Source organism: Erigeron canadensis, chromosome 5 (assembly GCF_010389155.1).
Source record: "Erigeron canadensis isolate Cc75 chromosome 5, C_canadensis_v1, whole genome shotgun sequence".
In the NCBI taxonomy this organism is placed as follows: Eukaryota; Viridiplantae; Streptophyta; class Magnoliopsida; order Asterales; family Asteraceae; genus Erigeron; species Erigeron canadensis.
This window is the reverse complement of record NC_057765.1, coordinates 40,453,625-40,477,381: the sequence shown is the minus strand read 5'-3', so window position 1 is coordinate 40,477,381 and position 23,757 is coordinate 40,453,625. Positions and strand designations below refer to the sequence as shown.

Below are 23,757 nucleotides of genomic sequence, written 5' to 3'. Positions count from 1 at the left end.
TAAGAAAAATAAGAAAACTAGCCTTGTTTATTGCCAATTTATTTTAGGTTTTAGAAGTTGGATTAAATGATTTCGGCTCTGTTCTCCCCCCTCTCTATAGAGTGGGAAGATACCTAGCTAACTAATATCCTATCCTAACTATAACATTTAATCATTGTCTACCTAGGACTACATAAAACTTGAAGTCCAAGTTGACCGATCACTTGCTATACTAGTCTCACATTCTCCGAAATATAAAAAAAAATAATAATAATAACTTTCTTATTCCTTTCGTTACAATGTGCTATTCATCTGGAAAGACTTGCAATGATACTGATACAAGCATACATGATTATCACCAATAAAACATTTCATACTGAAACGTTTACATCCTCTTGAAAATGTTGACAGAGTTTGTATAATCGAATACACTTTAAAAAGGGCTTCACAACAAAAGCAAATAAGAACATATAGAGTTTATGGTACAGCAATCTTTATAGTCAAATCATATTGTTCATTCATCTGCAATGGGAAAGGCAGATCCAAGTTTGTTGCCGAGACGGTAACACTTAATGTTAACATAGTATGGACCAAGCTCAACATGGTTATCCTCACCGCCCATATAGAAACACAATGTATACAGAGCTATCTCAAATTCTGGGCTTACCCCGATCATCGTGCTCGAGACTGATTTCAGCACACCATTCCATTCAAACTGGATTGTTAACAACTGTGTCTCCGAGTCAGGCTGCCATTGCAAAAATTAATCGTCAGTTTTTGATTAAACCAATTTTGATTATGGTTACACAACTATCGCTGGCTTATTTTTTATCCTTTAAAATGTAAATCAGAGAAGTATAAAAGAAAGGGATAAGTATCTTGTAATGTAACAAACTTTGAACGAATGTCTATAGTAGGAAGTAACTAAAGTTGTGTGTATTGTATGTAAACAACTCGAAAATAATGTTTATTGTATGAAAGAAAATGTATTCAACCAATTAAAATCAGACAAGTGGCACCTCTATATGGTTGCCACGTATGTTTTCTTGCATACAATAAACATTTTTTAAAGTTGTTTACATACAATACACAAAACTTTAGTTATTTCCTACTATAGACATTCGTCCAAAGTTTGTTACATTCCAGGATACTTATCCCTAAAAGAAATACATAAGGATTTACTTACCGTCTCCCCACGCCTTCGTGGAAAGATATAACCTTGATAGTCAACCCTCCCCTTTGCTTCTTCCATATAGAACTACATAGAGAAAATAAAATCATGTTCGATAAAATGATTGCTCGATAGTTGAATACATTTCTAGTTATAAAACAATGACAACATATAAAGACACGCCAAGATCAACAGCAGCAAAAACTAGCAATATAAACAATTGTTGAATACTTGGATAGGTAATTTTGCCAAACAAAGGTGCTACTTTGACTTTTTGGGTCCAACTAATTGTTAGTTTGATTTATAATGTCCAACTAATTTCAAATCTGATATGAATATTCTTACAAAATGTAACACCAACAAAATCTTAGTTCATGGTTTGCTAATGAAATCACTTAATCACATAGAACTTTTTACTGTCAAAATGCGCCTCTTTGTCAAAATGGATGTGTAAAGATCATACGTCCAACATACGTAAAAACACTCACCTGAAGCCAATTATGGAAGCCAGAAACTGACTGTTCTCCGCGACTCTTGATTTCTCCAACAAAAACATGTTCAAAGGCCGAAGAACAGCTAGATGTACCGCCTCGACCATATAGATCAAACCAAAGACTGGTCAACAACCTTTTGAATTCTTGATGACCTTCAGACACAATACCCTTTGAACACAGATACTCATAGAGATATTGAATTGGTGCAGTTCTACATATCTCCTCAATAAACGCAACCTGTTCTTGTTTCTCTTGAGGTGTAACTTGCTCTTTATACCCTTCGTGTGGATTATAATTATCCAAAAGAGAACAAAACCGAGAAATTGTAGGCTTCCTAAAAACATCTTCACTTAACCAAGTAAAGAGGCTTCCTTCTGCCATATCTTGTTTTTGATAAGTTTTCTTTCCTTCACCACAATCGATCTCATAGTCTTTTCCTGGCACTAAACGGTTATAGTCAAGCTCCCAAAGCTTATTGCAAGCTTGACCAAGGTCATTTAGTTCATTTTGAGTGGGTACCATTTGAGAATTATGTTCGACTTCATTAGAATACTCTTGCTCCTCTGCAGGACGTTTGAAATTGTCCCAGTTATCTTTACGAACCTGTCAATTTATGTTCAACAAAATATGACTCGTTAATTCTTCTTTACTTGTACCAGAAATTTGTTGAGACAACAGAATACAAAACCTGTTTTTTTGGATGCTTCTTCCCAACCGTCTCCCAGCCATCATTACTTTGATTATAATCACCTGGCCTATTACTTTCATACCCTTCATTCACAGCCTGCATTAGAAACATTACTTACATTATGGCTAATCAAATATCTAAGGATATCACAAATCACACAGCAGTTAATAAAGTTATCTAACTAGTTATGAAACTTCTTGGTCAGTTTGTAGTTTGAGGCAGACAGGTCATATATCCTAACCCAAACCCAACCGGGTTACTCGCATTGACCCATTTACAGACCATTATAATTAAAAGAGATACAATCAAACCATATATCGAGATTTTAAATAATCTTAGTGCATATTACAAACATTACAGCACAAATAAAAAAATCCATAAAATACATTATATATACACTATAAAATAAGAAAGCATTGAACTGTTACCAATGGCTACCCATTCATTACCAAAAACCCATTTAGCCCCAACCCAACCCGTATATGTTTGTGGGGTTGAAGTTATGTCAAAAAATTTCATCCAAATCTCCAATAGAACAAAAGCATAAACAGGGCAGATATGAAGATGTAATAGGACACTTTCCTGTGCATTTACAGAAGATTATTCAAAAGAAAGCAACATTTGTGATTTCATGAACGAACTAAACGAATTTCAAATGGTTCACATTAATCTTAGAAATGGTATAAAGTAGGGCAAGCAATCCGTGTTGTGTTCGGGCGTGTGATGTCAACATTCGTGATCTCATGAACCCTAACCTGGACACGTTTATTAACCCGTTTGTACAACGGGTAACATTGATATCCCTAACTCAACTACAAATTAAAAAGATAAATGTAAGTACCTAATATAACTAATAAAAATAAAGATATTCCCTCTTTAGTTGTTTTCAATCAAAGTTCAACTCATTGTTACATCCACTTTATAAGCTCTGATATTCAGTTTTCCTATTATAAGTTGAAACAGATTGATCTGTTAGTTGGAGATGGTTGTTTAGGGGAACACCAACCCCCATTCATTAAACAGTTAGTCATATTAATCCGTATGATCTGAACCCATTTAGTTTGTTTGTCATATGCACTAAGATTATTTAAATATAGAAGATTAAATTTCTTCAAAATAAAACATATACCTTTTGAGGTCTCCTTGAAGATTGTGATCCACCAGATCCCCCTTCCTCATTCCTCTCACTATTCCCTTCCTAAAATATTTACACACACAAAAAAAAAAAAAAATCAAGTTAAGAAAGTAATAACTAAATTAAATTATTAAAAAACACACACACGCACAATTCCATTATTCTAACCTCATTTCTTGTATGTCGAACTCTACTATTACTATTCTCTTCATCATCCTTGTCACCAGACACAACCTACAAAATTTCCATCACCAAAAAACATATTGTGAAGACACATAACGTCTTAACAACATAACTGAATAATTAACTAACTAAACTAACATTGGCCCAAGACGATCTAGACTGTTGTTCCACTTTATCTTCATTTCTCTTATCATCATCATCACCACCCAATGCAGCATTAACTAGACCCTTTATTAGACCTTCCATTTTCTTAGTGTTTTTTTTTTTATTATTATTTTGGATTGAAAATTTGCTTAGATGATCAAAAGTAGTTAATGATGATGATCATGTGATTGGATATAATGAAAAAGGTAGTATTTCAGTAGTTGACTACATATCACTATTTCCAGAGATATACTATATGGTTTTACTATGTACTCTATTTTTTTTTGTCTGTGTTACAAGTTTTAAAAGGTTGTGTATATGTTTATGATGTGTTCATATTGTGGCATGGGATGTTTTTTAATTGGAAAAATGAATTCTTAATGATTTCCTACTATTTTGGATCGGGGAGACGTGGCGGCAAGTCATTGGTTTGTAATCTCTTTTGTTATCATATATCCTGTTTTTGTCGGCAAACTTATTTTAGTCATAACATAACATAACAATAACAGTAACAATCAAATGTATACGAGTAGATTTAGAGAGAAATAAGAAATCATGTTTTGATAGGAAGAATCATATGAATCAATTACATTCGACTTTGCTTTTTATATGAAATATTTTAATATAATCTACAAATTATTTAAAAAGAAAGTTTGATTGTATTAGATACAAAATAAAATAAATAAGTTATTAGTTATAATCGCTTAAATTCTTTGGTTTTATCGACAGGTCTTGACTCATTGGAGTGACAACTCTGTAAGGTTAGGTCTTGCAGATTGCCTGATTCAAACCCAAATCGAATGTTTAAAAAAATATATTTAATTACGTAAAGTTTTGATAAAATCAGATTTATTTAATTATCGGTATAAGTAGACATACAAATTCTAATGACAGCTTATAAATATGCTTCTAATGTAGTGTTGGTAGTTAATAGTTTGGTACATGTATGTTGGGTCAATGATCCGTTTGTGCGTTTTGTGGTCAAATTTTGGAATAGAGAAGCCCGATATGTTTTATACGTCCTTGGAATGAATTCTGCACTTTTTCATGCTTGGGATGAGTTAGGTACTTGTTTAAAATGATTTTTGTTGCAAAAATTGGTTGTGCGGGACTGCGGGATCGACTGTAGGTTTACGGTTTAAGAGCGTACGTTGGAAATGTCAAAAGGGTTGTTAAGAACCTAGATGCAAATTACCGGACCAGATTTATGGCTTAATCGTAAATTTATAGTATGAAGCTGGAAATTTATGGCCTTCTCCATAAAATGTTTTGTCGTTTTGAGGTTTAAAACGAGTTTTAATTCTTGATGTATAATACTTGTCTATCATTATCTATATAATAACATAGTTTTCTTCGAAGATGTGTTTCATTTTTGGTTACGACAATATATAGGCGGCGGCTACTACTACTACTACTATTGTTACTGCTGCTACTACTACTGCTACTACTGCTGCTAATACTGCTATTGCTGCTGCTCCTACTACTACTCCTACTGCTGCTGCTGCTACTGACCAAGCCCATAACCTATTTGATAGCCTAACTGACCAAGCCCAAACATTTAATATTGATTATTGATCCATAAATGAGCGTGACTGCGTGACCTCCAGGGATTTAAAAAAAAAAAACACTTAATTTTATTTTTACTTTTAATTTTATAATTATTAGTAACATGTTGGAATAAACATGATTCGATTCAAGTAATAATACTCACCAGATTATCTTGTGGAACCTGTAAAGGCCTTCGGCTGGAGGTTATGCACGAGCTTAGTGTGACACCCGTCACCAAAATCATTATTTTATAATAGTCTCTAACTTGTATTAGAAATCATAATCCTATTAGAACTCTTGATAGATTATATACTATTGTATCCTAATTATATTCAAATTTCAAAACACTTATCTCCATAATAAATATAAAGTGAATATCTTAAAAAAAAAAAAAAATTAAACCACTATTGTTCTTTTTCTTCTGCCGTCAAACACAAACCACAACACCATCACAAAAATCTAATATTTGTTTTTAAAACACTCATCAATTGTCAAGCAATCATCCTAAAGATCTCTTGGATTTTGGTAAGCTAATACAATTTAATTATGTATTTTTAAAAGATCTTTTATATTAAAAAAATTTATGGTAAAATTCTTATAAACTATATCTATAATATCGTGTAAAAGTATATTAAGGAATGATCATCAATCTTAGGGTAAATTACTTATCTTTTTTTTATATATATATATATAACTATATTTTTTGTTATTTATTAATCTTTATTTATAAGTAACCTATTTGATGAATATATATTATGGCATATTTATAATAATGAATGAAACGGGTTTTTTTTTAGGGTTAAGTCAAAAGCTTTAAATATAAATCATATTAATGTTAAAAGTTTAAATATTTAATGTAGCATAATAATTAATATAATTAAAGAAATTCAATTATGAAGACATGGAAATCATAATAACAGATGTAAATAGGTGTTGGAAAGACTTGAAAGTTTATCTATAGATATTTAGTTGTAATAGTCTTTATAACAGTAAGTTGAGTTATTTCAGAATCTGGACAGATCCGGTTTGTTAACTTTGAAAGGTTGTATCTTGGTCATGGAAGATGGTTAAGTCACGATTTTGGTGTCTAAAATTAATTTCAGGAAGTCTACTTTCTGGTGGAAGTGGTTTCGTGTCAAAATATGAAGTTTAAGGTTGTCAAACGAATTTTATAACAAAACTGCGCAAAGGTGAGTTTTCCGAACAGATTTAGGTCGACTTCAAATAGTCATATCGTGGTCGATTTTACGAACTGGAAAATTATTCTTTTCCAGAAACATTTTTAAGATGTTAAGAGTGTACAGTAAAAATTTGGATTTTTTTTTAAGCTTCGAAGACCCTTAACTTTTATAAAACTTTTCTGCGCGCAAACAGTGAATTTATTAACTAGTCTGTAGTTATCGAATTTTTAAAAATAGTTCAAGTACAAAATAAATTCTGTAAAAATTCATTTTAAGTATCTAACACATAAAAGTTACTGTGTTAAAAATTTAAGGACTTGGTTAGTTCGGGTGATCCAGAATAAAAATTAATTAAGTTACCGAAAGTTCCAGTGAATATGAGTTTGTAGAATTTAATCATAAATCATCAAGACAAATACTCTATATTAAGTTATATGACTTGTAACTTAATAAAATATGACAAATCATTTTATGAATACTTTGAGTGTAGCCATATGTGTATTTCATCAAATGCGGGTTACAATGGACGGTTATTGACCATGTCCAATAATTGTAACTTGTACATGTATATGTTGTGTAGATTCCAGTGATCTTTTGGAATTTATACAACTGCTTGCTGATTGAGGTGAGTTTCGTGGCCCTTTTTATATTATTTCTTTGGGGGAAAATGATGCTCAAAACACTTTTCATTTCTTTACTAGCTGTGTCAAAACTTGTTTGTTTTCATGGACAAATACGTGTAATTATGAAATGTGTATGCTAGCTTACTTGTATTGATTTCTTTGATGCAATAGATGTCTTTTGATATCTATTGAAGACTATTGAAAAACTATCGACCAACTTTATACTCCAGCTGGTAGTTGTTGGTATTTAAAGCATGATTGAGTTGTTGGCAGGAGTGATGGGGATTGTGTTGTTGGATAACTATGATGGCATTGATCAGTATTTAGTATGCTACTACATGTTTATATTTACACTATTGTCCAAACTTGATATATCATGCACAGCAAACTCATTTGTATTCCTTAAACCTACGAACTCACCAACATTATGTTGACATTTTCGAGCATTCATTTTCAGGTAATAACAATGCTTAAGGAGACTGAGTATAAGGACTTTAGGAAGACCAGTAAAGAGATCCTTCATGGACTCCTACATTGCATTTGAACATTCAATACTATTTGCTACTTCTTTTGCTATTTGAGGCGTGTTGCCTAGACTTATCCCGCTTGTGGGAATCACATTTATTTGGATTTCATTTAGTATAACTCTATTATAAATTCCATGTGCTATGTTATTTCTTTTCGTCATATCCTACGATTCCGCCTAAGGTGGGGTGTGACACTTAGAGAGAAGAGTCACACGAATTTTAGGAGAGAATTAGTGAAAAGATTAACTTTAATACATGGTCAATGTCTCGCTATTTATAATAAGAGTAAATACACGTTCATCATATATTTACTAGACATAGAAATTTCAGTTATCATCAATTATCATATCTGGAATGATAAACGATCAGTGACGGTCACACTAACGTGGTTCTAACATATCAGATATGTTGGGATAGCTTGGTGATTTGAAAAAACAGATTAATATTCCATATCAATAGTTGACACATTCAATTCATAAAGATCGACGGGCGTTCAATTCATAAATATCGTCTGGTGTTCAATCCATAAAGATCGTCAGGCATGCGGGCTGAGTTGTAATTCTACTACCTCTCTACCACGAGGTACTCCCTTTCTCTTGTTATTTTCATAAGCAATCTAGTTTTTGCTTGTTAAAAGACTACTTATTTATTTTTATGTATGAAAATTTTAATTTGATTGATTGAAAAAAACCTTAGATTTTTAGTGTTATATTTATTTGACTCTGAAGCGAAGGACCCGAATATAATACTCATAACATAGTGATACGAAACAAAATATTCTAGACTCCCCACTAAAAACTTCAAGATCCGTCATGATAGTCAAATTAAACAATTGAAACTTAAAATAACTAACGAAGATTAATTCCGGTGTACATGAAATCTTTTTCATTTCATAGATGATAGATAATGAAATAGTGTAACTGACTATTACAGATAGTTTCTAAAATTTTCAATAGAGGCATGGGCATATGTAGTCCAGAACCTCAATATTGTCATCAAATGAATAATATTTAGTAAGAGTGGTCTACATTTGATTTGATTAGAGTAAGTTTTGACGTTGGGTTTTCAATCATGAAATGTTTATAAGAAATTTGCCTCAGAGTCCATAAATTTTAATTTTTTAAATTGCAAGACATACCCAATTGGATTTCTACACTGCCATATATATGGACTTGTCCGTTTTTATTAAGTCTTTAAACAAATACCACCTTTCAATGATGTCTACTTTTACGGGTTATGGTTCTCAATGTCCCTTTTAGAGGTTATGCGAGAAGTTGAGAGATAGACAGACTAATTGAGATAGAGACTTTCAGGTTCTACCAAAGATAGAAAAAACCTCTGGCCTTCTAGACATGAGAATCGAATCCTTAACCTCTATCTTTAAATGTAAGGGTTTCGCCACTTGATCCAACCCGGTTAAGAGACTTAACCATCACGTTTGCAAATCCATATTTCAAAATGAAAGGATGGAATATATGTGTTCGCTTTCAATCGACACATAGGTACCGGCCGTCAGGTCCTTTCAGAGACGTTGCAGGTCCATGTATGACTGACAAATTTTTGGTAAACTGCCAATGCAATCGTACATATCATTTAAAGCAAGAAAGCTTTGATCAATAGCAAACAAGATATCGTTGTCTTGGTATCATGACTTTTAGTTTGTTACGTCATAAACGGAATTAGGACGTTTAACATAATGTCGACTTAACATTTCACATGGGCTTGTTATCGTGTGATGACAACAATTAATAATCAATAAGCCAAAGTGTAATTTGATGGTGAATGTAAATATTGTACATAGTTAGGTTTCTATCATCAATATCATTTATGAATAATACAGTTATATTTTCTAAATTATATATTATATATAGTGAAAAGTGAGTATGGGGTTTTTATGCATCCAACTTGGGTGAAAAACCCCTCACATACCAATATTTTAATAATTTGAATAAATGTTTGGTCTCCCATGATTTTTATGGTTTAAAAAATGTATGTGAGGGGTTTTTCACCCAACTTAAATGCCTAACAGCCTCATATCCTCTTTCTCATATATATTCATGTACTAGGATATGGTACAATGTTGATGTAGCGCAAGAAGGCATGTTTTTAGAATAGCGATGAGTTTGTAGTTATTGGTTGAATACCCACAATGCATTCACGCGGACAATGTGCAAACCCCGATATCCACAATCCATTAACTGTGGTTACCACGGTTCATGTCTATGGAAGGTGATATATACACCACTAGATTTTGACAATACACCATCATAAATATGTTTTACAATGTTGTACTGTACAACAATTTAAAGCACGTTTGGTGATGTATTGTCAAACATCTGGTAATGTACAAATCGGTTCTTATGTCTATATGTCTGAATATGTTATATTTTTCGTTATTGGCATTTTTTTATTTTTTTCTCATGACATTTTTAGAAACTGGAACATTAAGTAAATAACAAAACAAGTTCAGGATAAATACACCTTGCAAAGATCAATGTGGTTCAAAATAGCGAATAAAATGACAAGAAGTTCTAGTTACCGATCTCTATATATTCATATATTGTGCTAACGAACAAACAAAACTTTCCTTTTGTTGAGTGAGAGGATTCTCACCCATTTATTCTTTTTAAAAGGTTATGACATGTTTTTGTGTCATGGGGAATTGGGGATCTCTTTCTTATTTTTAGTAGTTGTAGTTATTTTATGTGATTGTCTTTCATTTAGCCATGTTAAAATCTCGTTTTATGCCTTGAATCTGACCATGTACTTTTATGTATTGGCTAGTTTCTTACTAGTCAACTTAGGTTTTTTTTTTTGGAACGGCAGAATATGTTTATAAATGAACTGCTAACGTACAAAACGCTAGAAGTTTAAAAGTACGTACAAATATATAACTAAAGAAACGGCAGATCAATAAAATGACCAAGCAAAAAATGCTCAAAACCTCCTTTACAAACATCTAGCAAGCCTCGAAAAAACACTCCAATCTTCCCACGAAACATGAAAATCATGACACCGATTACCAATTCAAATGAAGGACTAATTGATTAGAAAGTACTCAAACTTGGTCCAAAAACCTTTATTGAAGTCCAAACATTTTTTTCCCTCCATTGATGTGTAGCAGGTCATTACTCAATTTATGCATCTGGCACCCACTTTAATTATTCTATTGAATCCTTTATTTCCAAACCCAGATCTTCTCGATCTTCATCCTTTTTCTCCAACATCATTTTACATTTATACATTCAATTATAATGGTAATCGAACATGAATAAGTATATATATATATATATATATATAATTGTAACTATAGGTTCATAGCTCCCATTTTCCATACATAATCATCATCATCATCATCATTTTCCCCAATTTCATCACACACACAACTACTTTGTAAAAGTAACTCTGTAACAAATAAATTATGTTTAAGCATCAACTTCCCAATGAAACACCTAACCTGTAAACTTCACTTCGACGGCTATGGTGGTTTCAAGTACCCATTTGTTTAGGATGGCGCTGATGGTAACACCTTAAAGATGATAACTAATCGGATCTATTTTGGTTTAGTTCCATATGGATATCCTTGATAATCGTTGGTTTATTAATGAATCTGATAACTTGCTTTCTGATTTTTTGCAAAAAAAAAAAAAAAGAAAAAAAAAAGATTTGGAATTGGGTTCAATTAAATACAGAGATATATGTATATATTTTGTATTTATATATTAGAAAAGAATTCTGGTTATCAAGACGACGATGGGATGAATGGGGTTTTATGATTATTGGAATTTATTGAAAAAAGGATTGAAATTTATGTGTTAATTGAAAAAGGAAATGAAGATTTCTGAAAGATTTTTTTTTTAAATAAATCCGTATAGTGTTGCTTTGTTGATACTGAAAGTAGTTTTCAAGAATCAGATATTTATGTGTCAATATCTTGCTACTGATTTGAGTCCATTTGCTATTGGAGATTTGGAGTTGCTTCATATGAAGTTGAATGGTATAGTTTGCAGGTAATGGCAATGATTATTTGGAGAAGTGAGTGATGTGGCGTCTTATATGGCATTTCCAACTATTTAATACTCCCTCCGTCTCATTTTAATTGTCCTATTTTGACTGGTCAAGTCTTTTCCTTCCGACTTTGACCGCAAATATCTTTGGTTGTGTTACATATTAGTTGATAAAATTTATATAAATGAAAAATACATTTAAAACTCAATCAATTCATATATCTTATATCAAATTTTATATAACACAAACAAAAATATTTACGGTCAAAGTTGAAAGAAAAAGACTCAAAAAGTCAAATGTGGACACTAAATATGAGACGGAGGGAGTAATAAAATAAAATTGAAATTAAAAAAAATGACTGACAACTTATTCTCCGGGCTAAAAAAGATAATTTTGCTGGTTTTTCACCTCACAATAAAAGAAAAAAATGTTAGGACCTCAATAAAGGTTTTTGAACCAAGTTAAACTACTTTTTATTCAATTAGCCCCCAAATGAATGCCAAGGAATTAATGGAGCTAAACATGTCGTTTCCACTTTCTTGAGGTTGTTAGACTAAGAGGAGTGGTGTCGGGGGAAGGAAGGGGTGACTTGTACCATGTGGCATGGAGGGTAAAAAGAGTTGCCCTTCAAAAAGGGTGGGAATAAGTGGGTTTTTAAGTAGGGGGCGACTTGTGCCATGTGGCACTTTCAATGATTGGTTTTAATGATTGATTTTATTTTTGTTTTAATTTTTTATGATTTTCATATTATTATAAAAATAACAAAATTTCTATAATTAGTAAAATAAAATACTAACCATTAAAATTAAAATCCAACACATACAAATTAAAAAATAAAAACCACACATCAAACACATAAAAAAAAATATTCGATACACAAACACAAATAAATAACTAATAACTAATCATCATCGCTAAAGTAGTCATCGACTTCCAGTGGCACGTATGGTGGATGATTTCCCCTCTTGTTTTCCCAAAGATGATCTACCAAATCCGCTAAGAGCATGTTGTGGGTTTGGCTATTTCGTACGGCTTGTGAATTCGTGATCCGTTGCTCCATTGGAGTTTGTTGTTCCCAATACGCCGGGTCTAGTGTCGGGTCTTCATCGTTGAAGTCTTGACAAAAAGCTTTATCTTCATCCTCCAATATCATGTTGTGTAGAGTGATACACGCGTATATCACGTCATGCATCCTCTGCTTGTCCCAAAACCGTGAGGGAAAACAAACAACTTTCCAACGCTTTTTAAGAACCTCGAATGCTCTCTCGATATCCTTTCGCGCCGATTCTTGTTTTTTCTTAAAGTATTTTCTCTTTTCATTAATCGGGTCGGTAAAAGTCTTCACAAAAGTGGAATACTCAGGGTAGATGCCATCTGTCAAGTAGTATCCAGCTTTGTAGTAGTTGTTGTTTGCATAAAAACCCGCTGTAAATTAAACAAAAGCTAATATTAGTTAACAAAAGCATATATAATATATTACTACATATTATATACTTAAACGTTAAGTACGTAATTAACCTGTAGGTGTCAAGCCAGATATAATTTCTTCCAAGACTGGGGACGCCTCAAACACGTTGATGTCATTGTTGGACCCCTGCTGACCAAAATATGCATTCCAAATCCACAAGTCAGTAGACGCAACCGCCTGAAGCATCAATGATGGTCTACCAACATCCCCTCTGGTGTGCGAACCGCGTCATGCGGTTGGACACATATCCCATGGCCAGTGCATGCAATCAATACTACCGATCATACCAGGGAAACCATGGAGTTGCTCATGCACATCGTATATTCGCTCAAGACCCATAGATGTAGGTCTCCGTAGGTATGTCGATCCATACACTTCATTTATACCTATTTAAATAATTTATAAATACGTAGAATTAACTATATAAATAATATGTACGTTACTAAATATTATATACCTAACTAAATAATATGTAACTATATATAATGTACGTAAGTATTTGATATATAACTATATAAATATAACTATATAAATGTAAAATTAACTATATAAATAATATATACGTAAGTAAATATTATATACCTAACTAAAACTAAATAATATGTAACTATATATAATGTACGTAAATAAGATATAACTAACTAAATAATATGTAACTATATATACAGTAAGTAAGTAAATAAGATATAAGTATACATAAAATGTACCTTTACAAAAATAAATTAGCGACTCCCGGGAAGTCCTAGCCGACATCTCCAAATGCTCGTCAAACAAGTCGACGCTACACCCATAAGCTAATTGACGAAGCGCGGAGGTGGTCTTGTGTATCGGCATGAAACCCAGCTTCCCACGAGCATCCATTCTTTGTTGAAAATATGGATACCTTTCTTCCAAATCATTTGTAATTCTCAAAAATAGCCGCTTGCTCATACGATAGCGCCGTCTAAAATCTCTCGCGCCAAATACGGGGCGCTCGGCAAAGTAAAGGCGGACCAATCGCGCGTATGTCTCTTCACGTCGACGTTCCAGAACCGTTCTTCTTCTAGGCGAAAGTTGATCTTCCTCGTCTTCCGCGGCTTGAATCATAGTAGTAACCGTCAAAGCAACGGTACTAAGAATAGCGTCGTCAAGATCGATTGAATCATCGGATGAAGAGGGTGATGGAGGATCCATATCCGTAATATATGTATATATTTATGTAAAAATGGAAGAAGATGTATGTGTGTGTGTAAAAAGAGTTGTGTTTTGTATATATGTTTTGTTAAAAAATGAAGGAGATGAAGATATATATATGAAGGGGAAAATTAAAAAAAAGAAAGAAAAAAAAATAGCCGTTAATGGCTTTGGAAAAGGGGAAAAGTTTTTGGAGTTTGGAGTGGTCAAAGGGGGAGAGGGCGAGGGGGAGAAGTCGGGGAAAAGGAAGATCGGTGGCCGGGGGTGGTGTGGGGGGCGACGTCGGGCGAGGGTCGGCCAAAATTCCAGCCACTCTGTTTAGTCTTATGAGGTATATTATTCATCGTCTTCCATATATGCCACCACCAAATGAACATAATATCTTTGAAGATATCCTTTCTACATCCAATAGAAGCATTGTCGCACAATGAAGTAAAGCAGAAGGTGGTCGAGCAGGGATATCCACATCAGTCCATGCGCTTACCCTGCTTCTAATATCTTTAGTAACCTCACAATGTTGGAATAAATGCTCGGAAGTTTCAATCTCAGTTTTGCAAATAGAAAGCATCTGAAATTAGGGACATCAACACCCCTCCCAAACAGATTAGGGAGAGTTGGAAGAGCATCTCGTAATAATCTCCATACAAAAATATTTATCTTTTTAGCTAGGAACAAGTTTGATCCATGTCGTGTTGAAGGGTTTGATGTTGATGTGTCGACTATGATCAATGCATCTCCTAAGATGAGCAATGGTTTTTATTTTCAATAAAATTTAATGTTGTTAAAAAAAAAAAAAAAGTTATGACATGTCTTATAACTAGGGTTAAGCTTGAGTAAAAACTAAAAATCAAACCGAAAACCAAATTACCAATAAAATTAAAAATGGAACTGTAAAACCAAGACTTAAAATCTTATGGCTTTTGATATATTAATATATTTGTTTTTTAATGTATAAAACGAATCTATTTTAAGGAAAAATACATTACAAAACCGATTAAATTGCATATTAAATCAATGCATACAAAATATAAATAGTTGTGTAAAATCGCTTATCAATACATTTGAAACGTGGAATTTGTTTGCAAACTTTAATGGGACACAAATGTGAAATGTACAATCATCTCATTGTGTGATAAATGATCTATTTGCTATCCTTATTAATACAACCAAAACAATAACTCAAAACATTATTTTGCCTAAAAATAAAAAGATTTTATGAAAAGAAAGCACCAAAATCGTCCATACAACTATTGGGTAAATTAGCTAGCTAGTTTCAAAAACGACAACATGTACACATCACACTGATCGAGTTATATCAAAAATACTTTAGACAGAAATTGTTTTATAATAAGTTGTTTTGTTTTCAAAGGATTCACCATGTCCAGTCTAGAGATTTTTCGTGAAATTGTTTCTTTTTATTTTTGGATCAAATGTCGTAGTAGAAAAGATAGTATAGTTTGGAACTTATGGCAATTTGCCCCATTTATTTCATGTAATTTTTGTTTTTTTTCGGTAATTCGTCGAAAGGCCGTTAAATTATAAAATTGATGTTTAAAAAAAAAAAAAAGTTGTTTGTACTGTTGTTTCAATACCCAAATTTCATCATTTTTCATGTTTAGGTTAGGTGGCCACTCGGGACCATAATCATAGAGTTGAATTAGCATGTTTACATTACAGCTCATTTCTCCAGAGCATTATGTATTGTAAGTTTGTTGCATGCCTAAAAAATGTTCCTTTTTTGCATGATTTTCATACTCTATTATTGAATAAAAGCAACTTTTTTCTTTATTTCAAAAATATAACTAAAGAACGTAACGTATTATGAAAAGTTATTGAACGGCTCATCTCCATGCAAGTGGCCCATTTTTGAATGTTGAAAATAATCTAAATAATCTATGTTTCTTCGGGCACACGGTAACATCACCAGACAAAAGTCAACCTGACCAAGGCATTTGCGGCGACGTCGCCGCTAATACTCTGACACTGACAGGGGGCCCGCTATTTTCTCTGTCAGATTTACCATTACGGATATGGGGGCCCGCAGTATTAGCGGCAACGTCGCCGCTAATACTTCCTGGTCGGGTTTTGACTTTTTTTAGCCTGGTGGGCTTACGCTCCTCGAAAAATTATTGTTTGTCCAGAACAGGTTGTTCACCAATAATTCACGATGCAATGTCGATATGATAGAACGTATGACAAGTTCTTGCTTAAGGTGTCTAGTCAATAATTGTTCATTTATTTGTCCATATATATATTTTTTGGTCACGTTAAAATTTATCATCAAGTTCATCGTACGTACGTGGTACAAGTTTTTGAAGTCTTTTTGCTAGCTTCCTTTTTTAAATACAGTCACATGTTTGCGCGATACTGCGGTATACTAACGGCGATGGTGGTGACGGTGAAAGTAGCTGTGTGGTTATTAATATTAACAAAGAGAATTGATAAGAATTGATTTATATTATATTGTGATGATCAAACAATACAAATTGAGCCCCTATTTATACATATATTTTCATGTCTAAGAAAAAATAAAAATCAAGTCTTGATTTCTATCTTGCTGCCAAAGTCGTAATTTTCTTAATATGGAAATGATGATTTGATCTGATCCAATTCTTATTTCTAACAATTAATGTAAAATATGTAGCATATATAGTTATTTAAGAGTTAAGAGTAGTTGTTATAAATTTAGATTCATTAAGGATATTATAGATATTTTCAATTAAAAAACTTTAAAATAGTAAATAAAAAATGAAATGTATTTTAGAATTTATCAACAATGTAATTGAAATAAAAAAAAATTTAATTATTGATTACATTTAAATTTAAATGTAAAAATGAAGTAAAATCAAACTAAAAAAATATAAATATAAATATTGAACGAATATACTGGATTTCATCTTTTTAAATTGTAGACAATATTTATTTATATTTTTTATAATCACCTTAAAATAGTTTCTGATTTAACTCAAGATATAATAACATATAATTGTCGTACTTAAAAGTTGATTTTGTAACTACAAACCAACTTCTAATAAAAAATAAAATAGTTAATAACAATATATATGAGCACTCTACCCTTTAAAAATTAGATGTTGTAACTACAAACCAGCTTTAAAAACTAAAAAGTGAAAAAAATTTAATGGAACGGTAGGAGCTTATTTGTTACGGAGTGTTTTTATTTTATTTTGATTGGATATATTATGAATTATTAAACTTTAAGGTGAATAAGATATTTGATTAAGATTGGTTCTTAATAGGTCGTATCAATTTTGGTACTGACCATACCGATTTCAATGGTATTGAACCCGGTCACATTTGAAGTAGTATCGAGACTGGTATCAAACCCAAAAACCATCAAATTGAGTACACCTTCGTGTCCCGCTCGGAATTCAGAAGTCGATACCATTTTTCAATACAAAGATCAGGGTGGTACTAGAAAGGGATCGGGATTTAGTGATTTTTGCTTGTCCCTAATTTCCTAGTCCCAACTCCCAAGGAAACAAATTTATTTTCTACACAAGGGTAAGTGGAAAAAAAATATATATATCTACATAAATCACAGTCTAGAAGTAATTTAATTTTAATTTAAGTTTTAGCTTTTTTCATAGAAGTGACATTCAAATTTCAAATATAGACTTCTTCCTATGAATTGCCTGTGATATGCCGTTACAAAATAAAATAAAAATACCAAAAATAGAGGCCCATGGAAACGACCCAAACACAGCACAAAATTGGTTGCATAAAGAACTTGTACTATTTGCATATATACTCAGATGCATTACAAAGAGTCAAAGATAAAAGCAAGTACAATAACTTTATGCATTAAGTAATTGTACTATACTTCATTCCCTACTTCATACACCATATAATTCTTCTTCATGGTCAATGATGGTTACTTCTCCGACATATAACCTTTGTTACCTTTTGATTATGTTATATAGCATATTTTACCACAGTAAAAAACCCATAGAAAGGTAAACAAAATAAGGTAAAAAACAAATATAGGAAAAAAAAAAAAGTTCTTGGTTTTTTTTTTCACCTTACATACTTTTTTACTATAATGGACAAAAATTTTCCTTTTTTTACCACTGGTTAGGCAAAATTTTCTACTGGTTAAGCAGCAGCAACTGCACCAGAATGAAAAGGGTATTTTTTGGAAGTTTTGTTTGGGGAAGTTTCAGTCTTTTCTTTTTTCCTCAAAGCTTTCATTGAAGCAGAAAGATTCTTGTTTTTTTCTTTGGCTTCATCAATGTCAATCTGCTCTGCTCTACACTCTTCACTGCAAAAAGGTGTGTCACCTCTGCAATATGTTCATAATTAAATAGATCAGAAAAGGAAATTAAAATTTGCCCATCTGAGATACATCACCCATATTTGGTATATTTTGATTATTTATATAAATAGGCATAACCTTCTTTTTCTTGTGGAAATGGAAAAAAATTGATTTAATTATGTGAAATTTCCTATATCAAAAATAAATCGACATTAATATGATCCAAAAATTGCAACTACTTGGTGAAATTTTATAATTTTATACTACAAAAGTTGGGTAATATAAAGTGGAAAAGGCCCCAAATAGTTTTGTTAAAATCTATATTTTTTATCAAAAGAAGGCACTCGATACTTCCCATACAAAATTTTCAAAAATGATTTGATCAAAAATATAGAAATGAATAAACCTATTTAAGATCTGATCTAAAGAAACCAAAATAAATTTAACGTCTTTTTTCACAAATTTATCAAAAATAAAAAAAATGACTAAAAATAAAACAATAAATTTATTTTTGTAATTTTGTATGTTCCTACAACATTTTCATAAAACCCAGATCAATAAAAAATAATTAAAATTAAAAAAAAAAACGATATAATATATTTAAAAAGCTCATAGAATTTATGAATAAAAATTGAAAGTATACCTGTACATAAAGATATCTCTGTTATGACCAAGTGGTTTTTTGCACAAAAAACAAGCATCTAAGAAATGAGGTAATTGTTCTTCAAATCTTCCATTAAAAAACCTCCCAGATCTTGGTGAAGAAACAGAAGAAGATGATGATGAAAAAGAACACAGATTCCTAAGACTTGCTTTTCTCGGAGAATATAAAGGTCTAGATATCAAACGATTATTATCTTCAACAAATGATGATTGTGATGAAAACCCATTTTGTAAATCTGAAATAGAAGCAAGCCCATTATTTTCTTCAGCAAAATAAGGCCTTCTTGATGTTAAAGGTTCCATCTTTGTTGGGTTCGTTGTTTCACGGCGGAGACAGGGCGGGAGACGGTGGTGGGAAGGAATGTGAAGTGAGGAAATGGGGTTTATAAAGAGAAGTTGGTGAGTTTATTTTGGGGGGTGGGGGTGGGGGGGGGGGGGGGGGGGTTACGTGGGGTAGGGTGGTTAAGTACTAGTATTATAAACCATGGGAATAAGAATCCATTGGCTGAATGGAAAGACTTGTATTGAAATTATTAAGCTAAACACGTGTAATTATTTTTGTTATTATATTTGGTAACAACGTGTTAAGTACAACTAATTCTACATTAAAACACTAGTATAAAAGAGTTCCATAATATTTGACTAATACATTAGACCTTTCGACTAAGAAGATTAGTAACACATTGCAATAATCGATAATAAGTTGGTAAAGTGGTTTGGATTTCCCTTAATAATCTATAGGTTTCAGGTTCGAATCTTTATTCCACTAACTTTGAGATATAGGTAGTCCTTCTATGAGGGTTTGGCTTGGGTATACTCAAGTTTAAGTCTGAGGGGGCAGAGTTTACCCCTACTAATCGTCGTGCCTTCGGGCGAATTATTAGGGAGTTTTCCCCCCATTGGGTATTTAAAATAGGCATTTCTATTTCGAGAGAGCTCTCCAGCGCGGATCCGGTTAAGACAACGTATGCTAGACCTCTCGCTGTCGAATCACGACACGAAGTTTCAAGCGAAATTCATCTATTAAAAAAAAGTAACACATTGCAATAATTTAAACTTTGAGAAATACAACACATTATTTATTTATTTATTTTTTGTCAATAAAAAGATTAACTTCTCTTTGTGTCTCATATAACAGGGAGTTTTATAAAAGGTTAGGGCCCGTTTAATTATAAAAAAAATTTTCTAGTTTTTTATTTTTTTTCTTCTAGATAAATGAAAGGACTTTTCTTCTCTATAAAACAATTGGGAAATTTAAAAACGTGTTCAAAACCAAAAAAACGCTTTTTTTTGTTTTCCATATTAAAATATGTATTCTAATATGGGAAAATGATCCGTATTGCAGATTTTACCTAAGCTTAGGTACTATCACATTAAAAAAAATTACAGATTAAACCTTTGAATTTGATAAACATACATAACCCCCTGAATTTTACATAAACCCCCTAAATTTTACATAATCCCCCCTGTTTTACTTAAGATAGGTACTGCATGTTTTACCTAACTTCCCCCCTTCTAATATGCTTGGTTAATTGGTAAGTCGGGGGTGGGGTGGAGGCGGGGGGTGACGGGACCGGGGCAAAGGGTGACGGGGGCAGAGACACGGGTGTAGCGGAAAATTTAATATACATTTAGGCCGTGTCTAGTTATGTAAATTGTTTTCTACTTTTCTATTTTTTATTTTCTAGAAAATAAATAAAAAAAGTTTTACATCATTAGAAAACAAATGAAATTTTTAAAACGCGTTCAAAACTAAAAAATGGAAAATAATTTGAGGTTTTGAAAATTTAGAAAATGGAAAATGAAAAGTGTAAAACAATAAAAATGTGTTTTCTAATTTTCATTAGAAAAGTGGAAAACACTGTTTTCTAAAAAAAATAGAATTTGAACGCGTCTCATGTTTTTTCATGTTTTCTTGGAAAAGAAAATGAAAAACATGGGAGTTTTTTTTAAACTAAATGCAGCCTTATATTTTTTAAACTTAGAAAATGAAAAATGAAACGTAGAAAACAATAAAAAAGTATTTTATAGTTTCTCATGAAAAAGTTGAAACAATGTTTTGTATTTTATTGGAACACATTTTATGAGAAACTATGATTTGATCGCATTCCCTGTATACCATGTTTTCTTGAAAAACAAATATGAAAAACAATGGGTGTTATCTCTAACTAAACGCGCTCTTATTAACTCATAGATGTTTTATAAATAAAAATAATAATAATAAAATTTTCATTTATTATTTATTTTTTGTATTTTTCAGTAAAAAATACTATATATTTTTTTAAAGAAAAAACCAAAAATCTTCCCATGTGGGTATGTTTGGTAAGAGTTTTAAAGAACATTTGAAAAGTTTTAGTTTTCATTTTTGAAAAAAAAAACTCATCATATTGTGTTCAAAACTTTGTTTGGATCCAACTAGTTTTAACTATTATTAAAACAAAAAATTCCAAAATGAAACGGTATTCTTAGTTTGAATAAAACTCTTATTTTTCATAATTTACACAAATACATCTTGAAGTTGTAGCTACAACTATCATATCAATCACTTTAAAAAAAAATTAGCTAACAACTTTGTGTAAAACACTAAAAGTTACAACGTACATTAAAAGATTACAACTACCCAGCTACATTTAATTTTCTTAAACATACGCTACCACCTGTCGAGTTCAATATGGTATGCACACTAATCATAGCATAATTTTTTTAACAAAATAATTTTAAAAATTAATTAAAAAAAGAAAGAAAAATGTTAAACGCAGCCTTAAAGACTGCATTTAATGTGCATAAAAAATTTGTACATTTTTATATCAAAAGTCCACCTCTGAAGTTTATGGTAAGTGTATAACTGTTTGATGCACCTTAACCACAGTCCTAAATGCTGCGTTTAGCTACCCCCACACACACACCCCCACCCCCCCAAAAAAAAACAAAGAAAAAGACATGGTGTAAGTGTCATCACGTGTAGAGTTTCTATATGGCATAAGCAATATCTATAACGTTACCTTTGCATATCTTTCCCTTGTTTTGTTTTAGATAAGCTCGTCGTCTTGAGGAAGAGATGAAAGGGCTTTTTTTTGAAAGAAAAATAAGGGATGAGAGCAAAAAGATTATTAAAAACTAAAATAAACAAACTAGTTTTATTAATAAAATATTAAATTTGTATTCAAAATAATATGTTATTTGAGATAAAAGAGAAAGAAATATTAGTGGTTGATGTGCATTTGTTTTACGAGTCTTTAAATTTATAATATTGTACAAGTAATTAACTTAAACAAAACGACACTTACGGGGAGCGAACCCGGTTGATGTAGTATAGTCTAGTGATAAGTTACAGGATCGTTCGTAGGGACGCGTTGCACTACCTAATCTAAGCCTATGTGTAATTCTAATTGTTGGGGGTTTGTCACGATTTCCTATTTTAACTAATTAACGACTGAAAAGTAAATCTAAACCACACCGCTAGTAGCGAGAGGCTTAATCTGAAAATAAGAAAGAAAAGCAAATAATAGTAATTAAATTAAAATACTTGTTTGGACATCTCAGATCTCATGGTACGACCAAATACTTATTCTACTGGTTTGTTAGATTGTTGGAAACTTTATCACGGCTCGGATTCTCGTTAGATTCACCTTGCCTAAGTTACTAGTGTTGTCCCTAGACTCACACTACTTTATAAACAAATTCTCACTAGATTCATTGTTTAAGCATTAAGTGACCGTTACTAGTTCATCTTTTAGTTACCCGGCTCTTAAGCCATGACCAAATATAATTCCCTCCGGTGACCACAATGCTCGTTTCTAAGTCAAAGGATCGAGTCTGGTATTGTTAAGCATCATGTTCAATTCACCCTAGTTACTATGGTTCTGGATCCCTCGGTTACAAGTGAATCACTTTTTACACCTAGTTAAATACCGACTAGTTGTTTTCTGTCCTAGCATGTTAATCCTAGTGTATGACCAAAGACAATTATCAGAATTAAATCAACATGTTCAGATATAAAACCAATAGCAACATGAACTAATAATAAACATGGATTTACGATGAACGGTAAAAATCACACTCCAACAGTAAACTAACAAACACAATAAAATAGTAAACGTCTACATGATCACATCGATTCCAAACAAGTATTCAGCCATTAGCCTAGCATTATTAATGGAATAACAAAGTCTGAAAATATGAAAGACATAGTTCAAACAAAATAAGGGAACTAGAAAAACTAGATCTAGACCGATGATAAAGATCGAAAGGCATTAGAGGCTCCAAAACCTTATGGAAATCTGCAAGATCGACCTAGGGGTGTTGTTGGGCAGCTAGGGCTATTGAATCGGCTCTCTCTCTAGGGTATTGAGGGTTAGTTCGACTTATATAGTGGTGAAAGTCGGCTGCTTGATTGGACTGAGCAGCGACGCTGGTTCTGGGCTTTACTGGGCCAGCAGCGCTGGTGGTGTACCAGCGCCGCTGGTGCGTCTTGGCCAGCGGCGCTGGTGGCTCATACT

At 32.2% G+C, this 23,757-nt stretch overlaps 4 protein-coding genes across 5 annotated transcripts; all 4 read right to left on the bottom strand.

Moving 5' to 3' along the window:
• Positions 1-331: 331 nt before the first annotated feature.
• On the bottom strand, positions 332-4,042 carry LOC122599928 (poly(U)-specific endoribonuclease-B-like). Of its 2 annotated transcripts, XM_043772545.1 has the most exons (7): positions 3,789-4,042; positions 3,636-3,701; positions 3,462-3,530; positions 2,333-2,428; positions 1,639-2,247; positions 1,166-1,237; positions 332-727 (listed from the first exon to the last, which is right to left on the bottom strand). In XM_043772545.1, exons 1-7 carry the CDS (start codon positions 3,894-3,896, stop codon positions 494-496), a joined length of 1,254 nt encoding a protein of 417 aa, XP_043628480.1. In that variant the 5' UTR covers positions 3,897-4,042; the 3' UTR covers positions 332-493. The 2 variants fall into 2 exon arrangements, with proteins under 2 accessions (XP_043628480.1, XP_043628481.1); XM_043772546.1 differs by lacking the exons at positions 3,462-3,530; positions 3,636-3,701; positions 3,789-4,042 and having other exon boundaries at positions 1,639-2,251; positions 2,336-2,414.
• Positions 4,043-12,582: 8,540 nt separating this feature from the next.
• LOC122601811 lies at positions 12,583-13,335 on the bottom strand. The gene is made up of 2 exons (XM_043774546.1): positions 13,200-13,335; positions 12,583-13,106 (listed from the first exon to the last, which is right to left on the bottom strand). The coding sequence occupies exons 1-2, from the start codon at positions 13,333-13,335 to the stop codon at positions 12,583-12,585; spliced, it is 660 nt and encodes a 219-aa protein (XP_043630481.1).
• Positions 13,336-13,377: 42 nt separating this feature from the next.
• Positions 13,378-14,322, bottom strand: LOC122601810. The gene is made up of 2 exons (XM_043774545.1): positions 13,857-14,322; positions 13,378-13,535 (listed from the first exon to the last, which is right to left on the bottom strand). The coding sequence occupies exons 1-2, from the start codon at positions 14,320-14,322 to the stop codon at positions 13,378-13,380; spliced, it is 624 nt and encodes a 207-aa protein (XP_043630480.1).
• A 3,731-nt stretch (positions 14,323-18,053) lies between these two features.
• On the bottom strand, positions 18,054-19,615 carry LOC122600529 (FCS-Like Zinc finger 1-like). The gene is made up of 2 exons (XM_043773257.1): positions 19,239-19,615; positions 18,054-18,622 (listed from the first exon to the last, which is right to left on the bottom strand). The coding sequence occupies exons 1-2, from the start codon at positions 19,559-19,561 to the stop codon at positions 18,436-18,438; spliced, it is 510 nt and encodes a 169-aa protein (XP_043629192.1). The 5' UTR covers positions 19,562-19,615; the 3' UTR covers positions 18,054-18,435.
• Between the last annotated feature and the right edge of the window lie 4,142 nt (positions 19,616-23,757).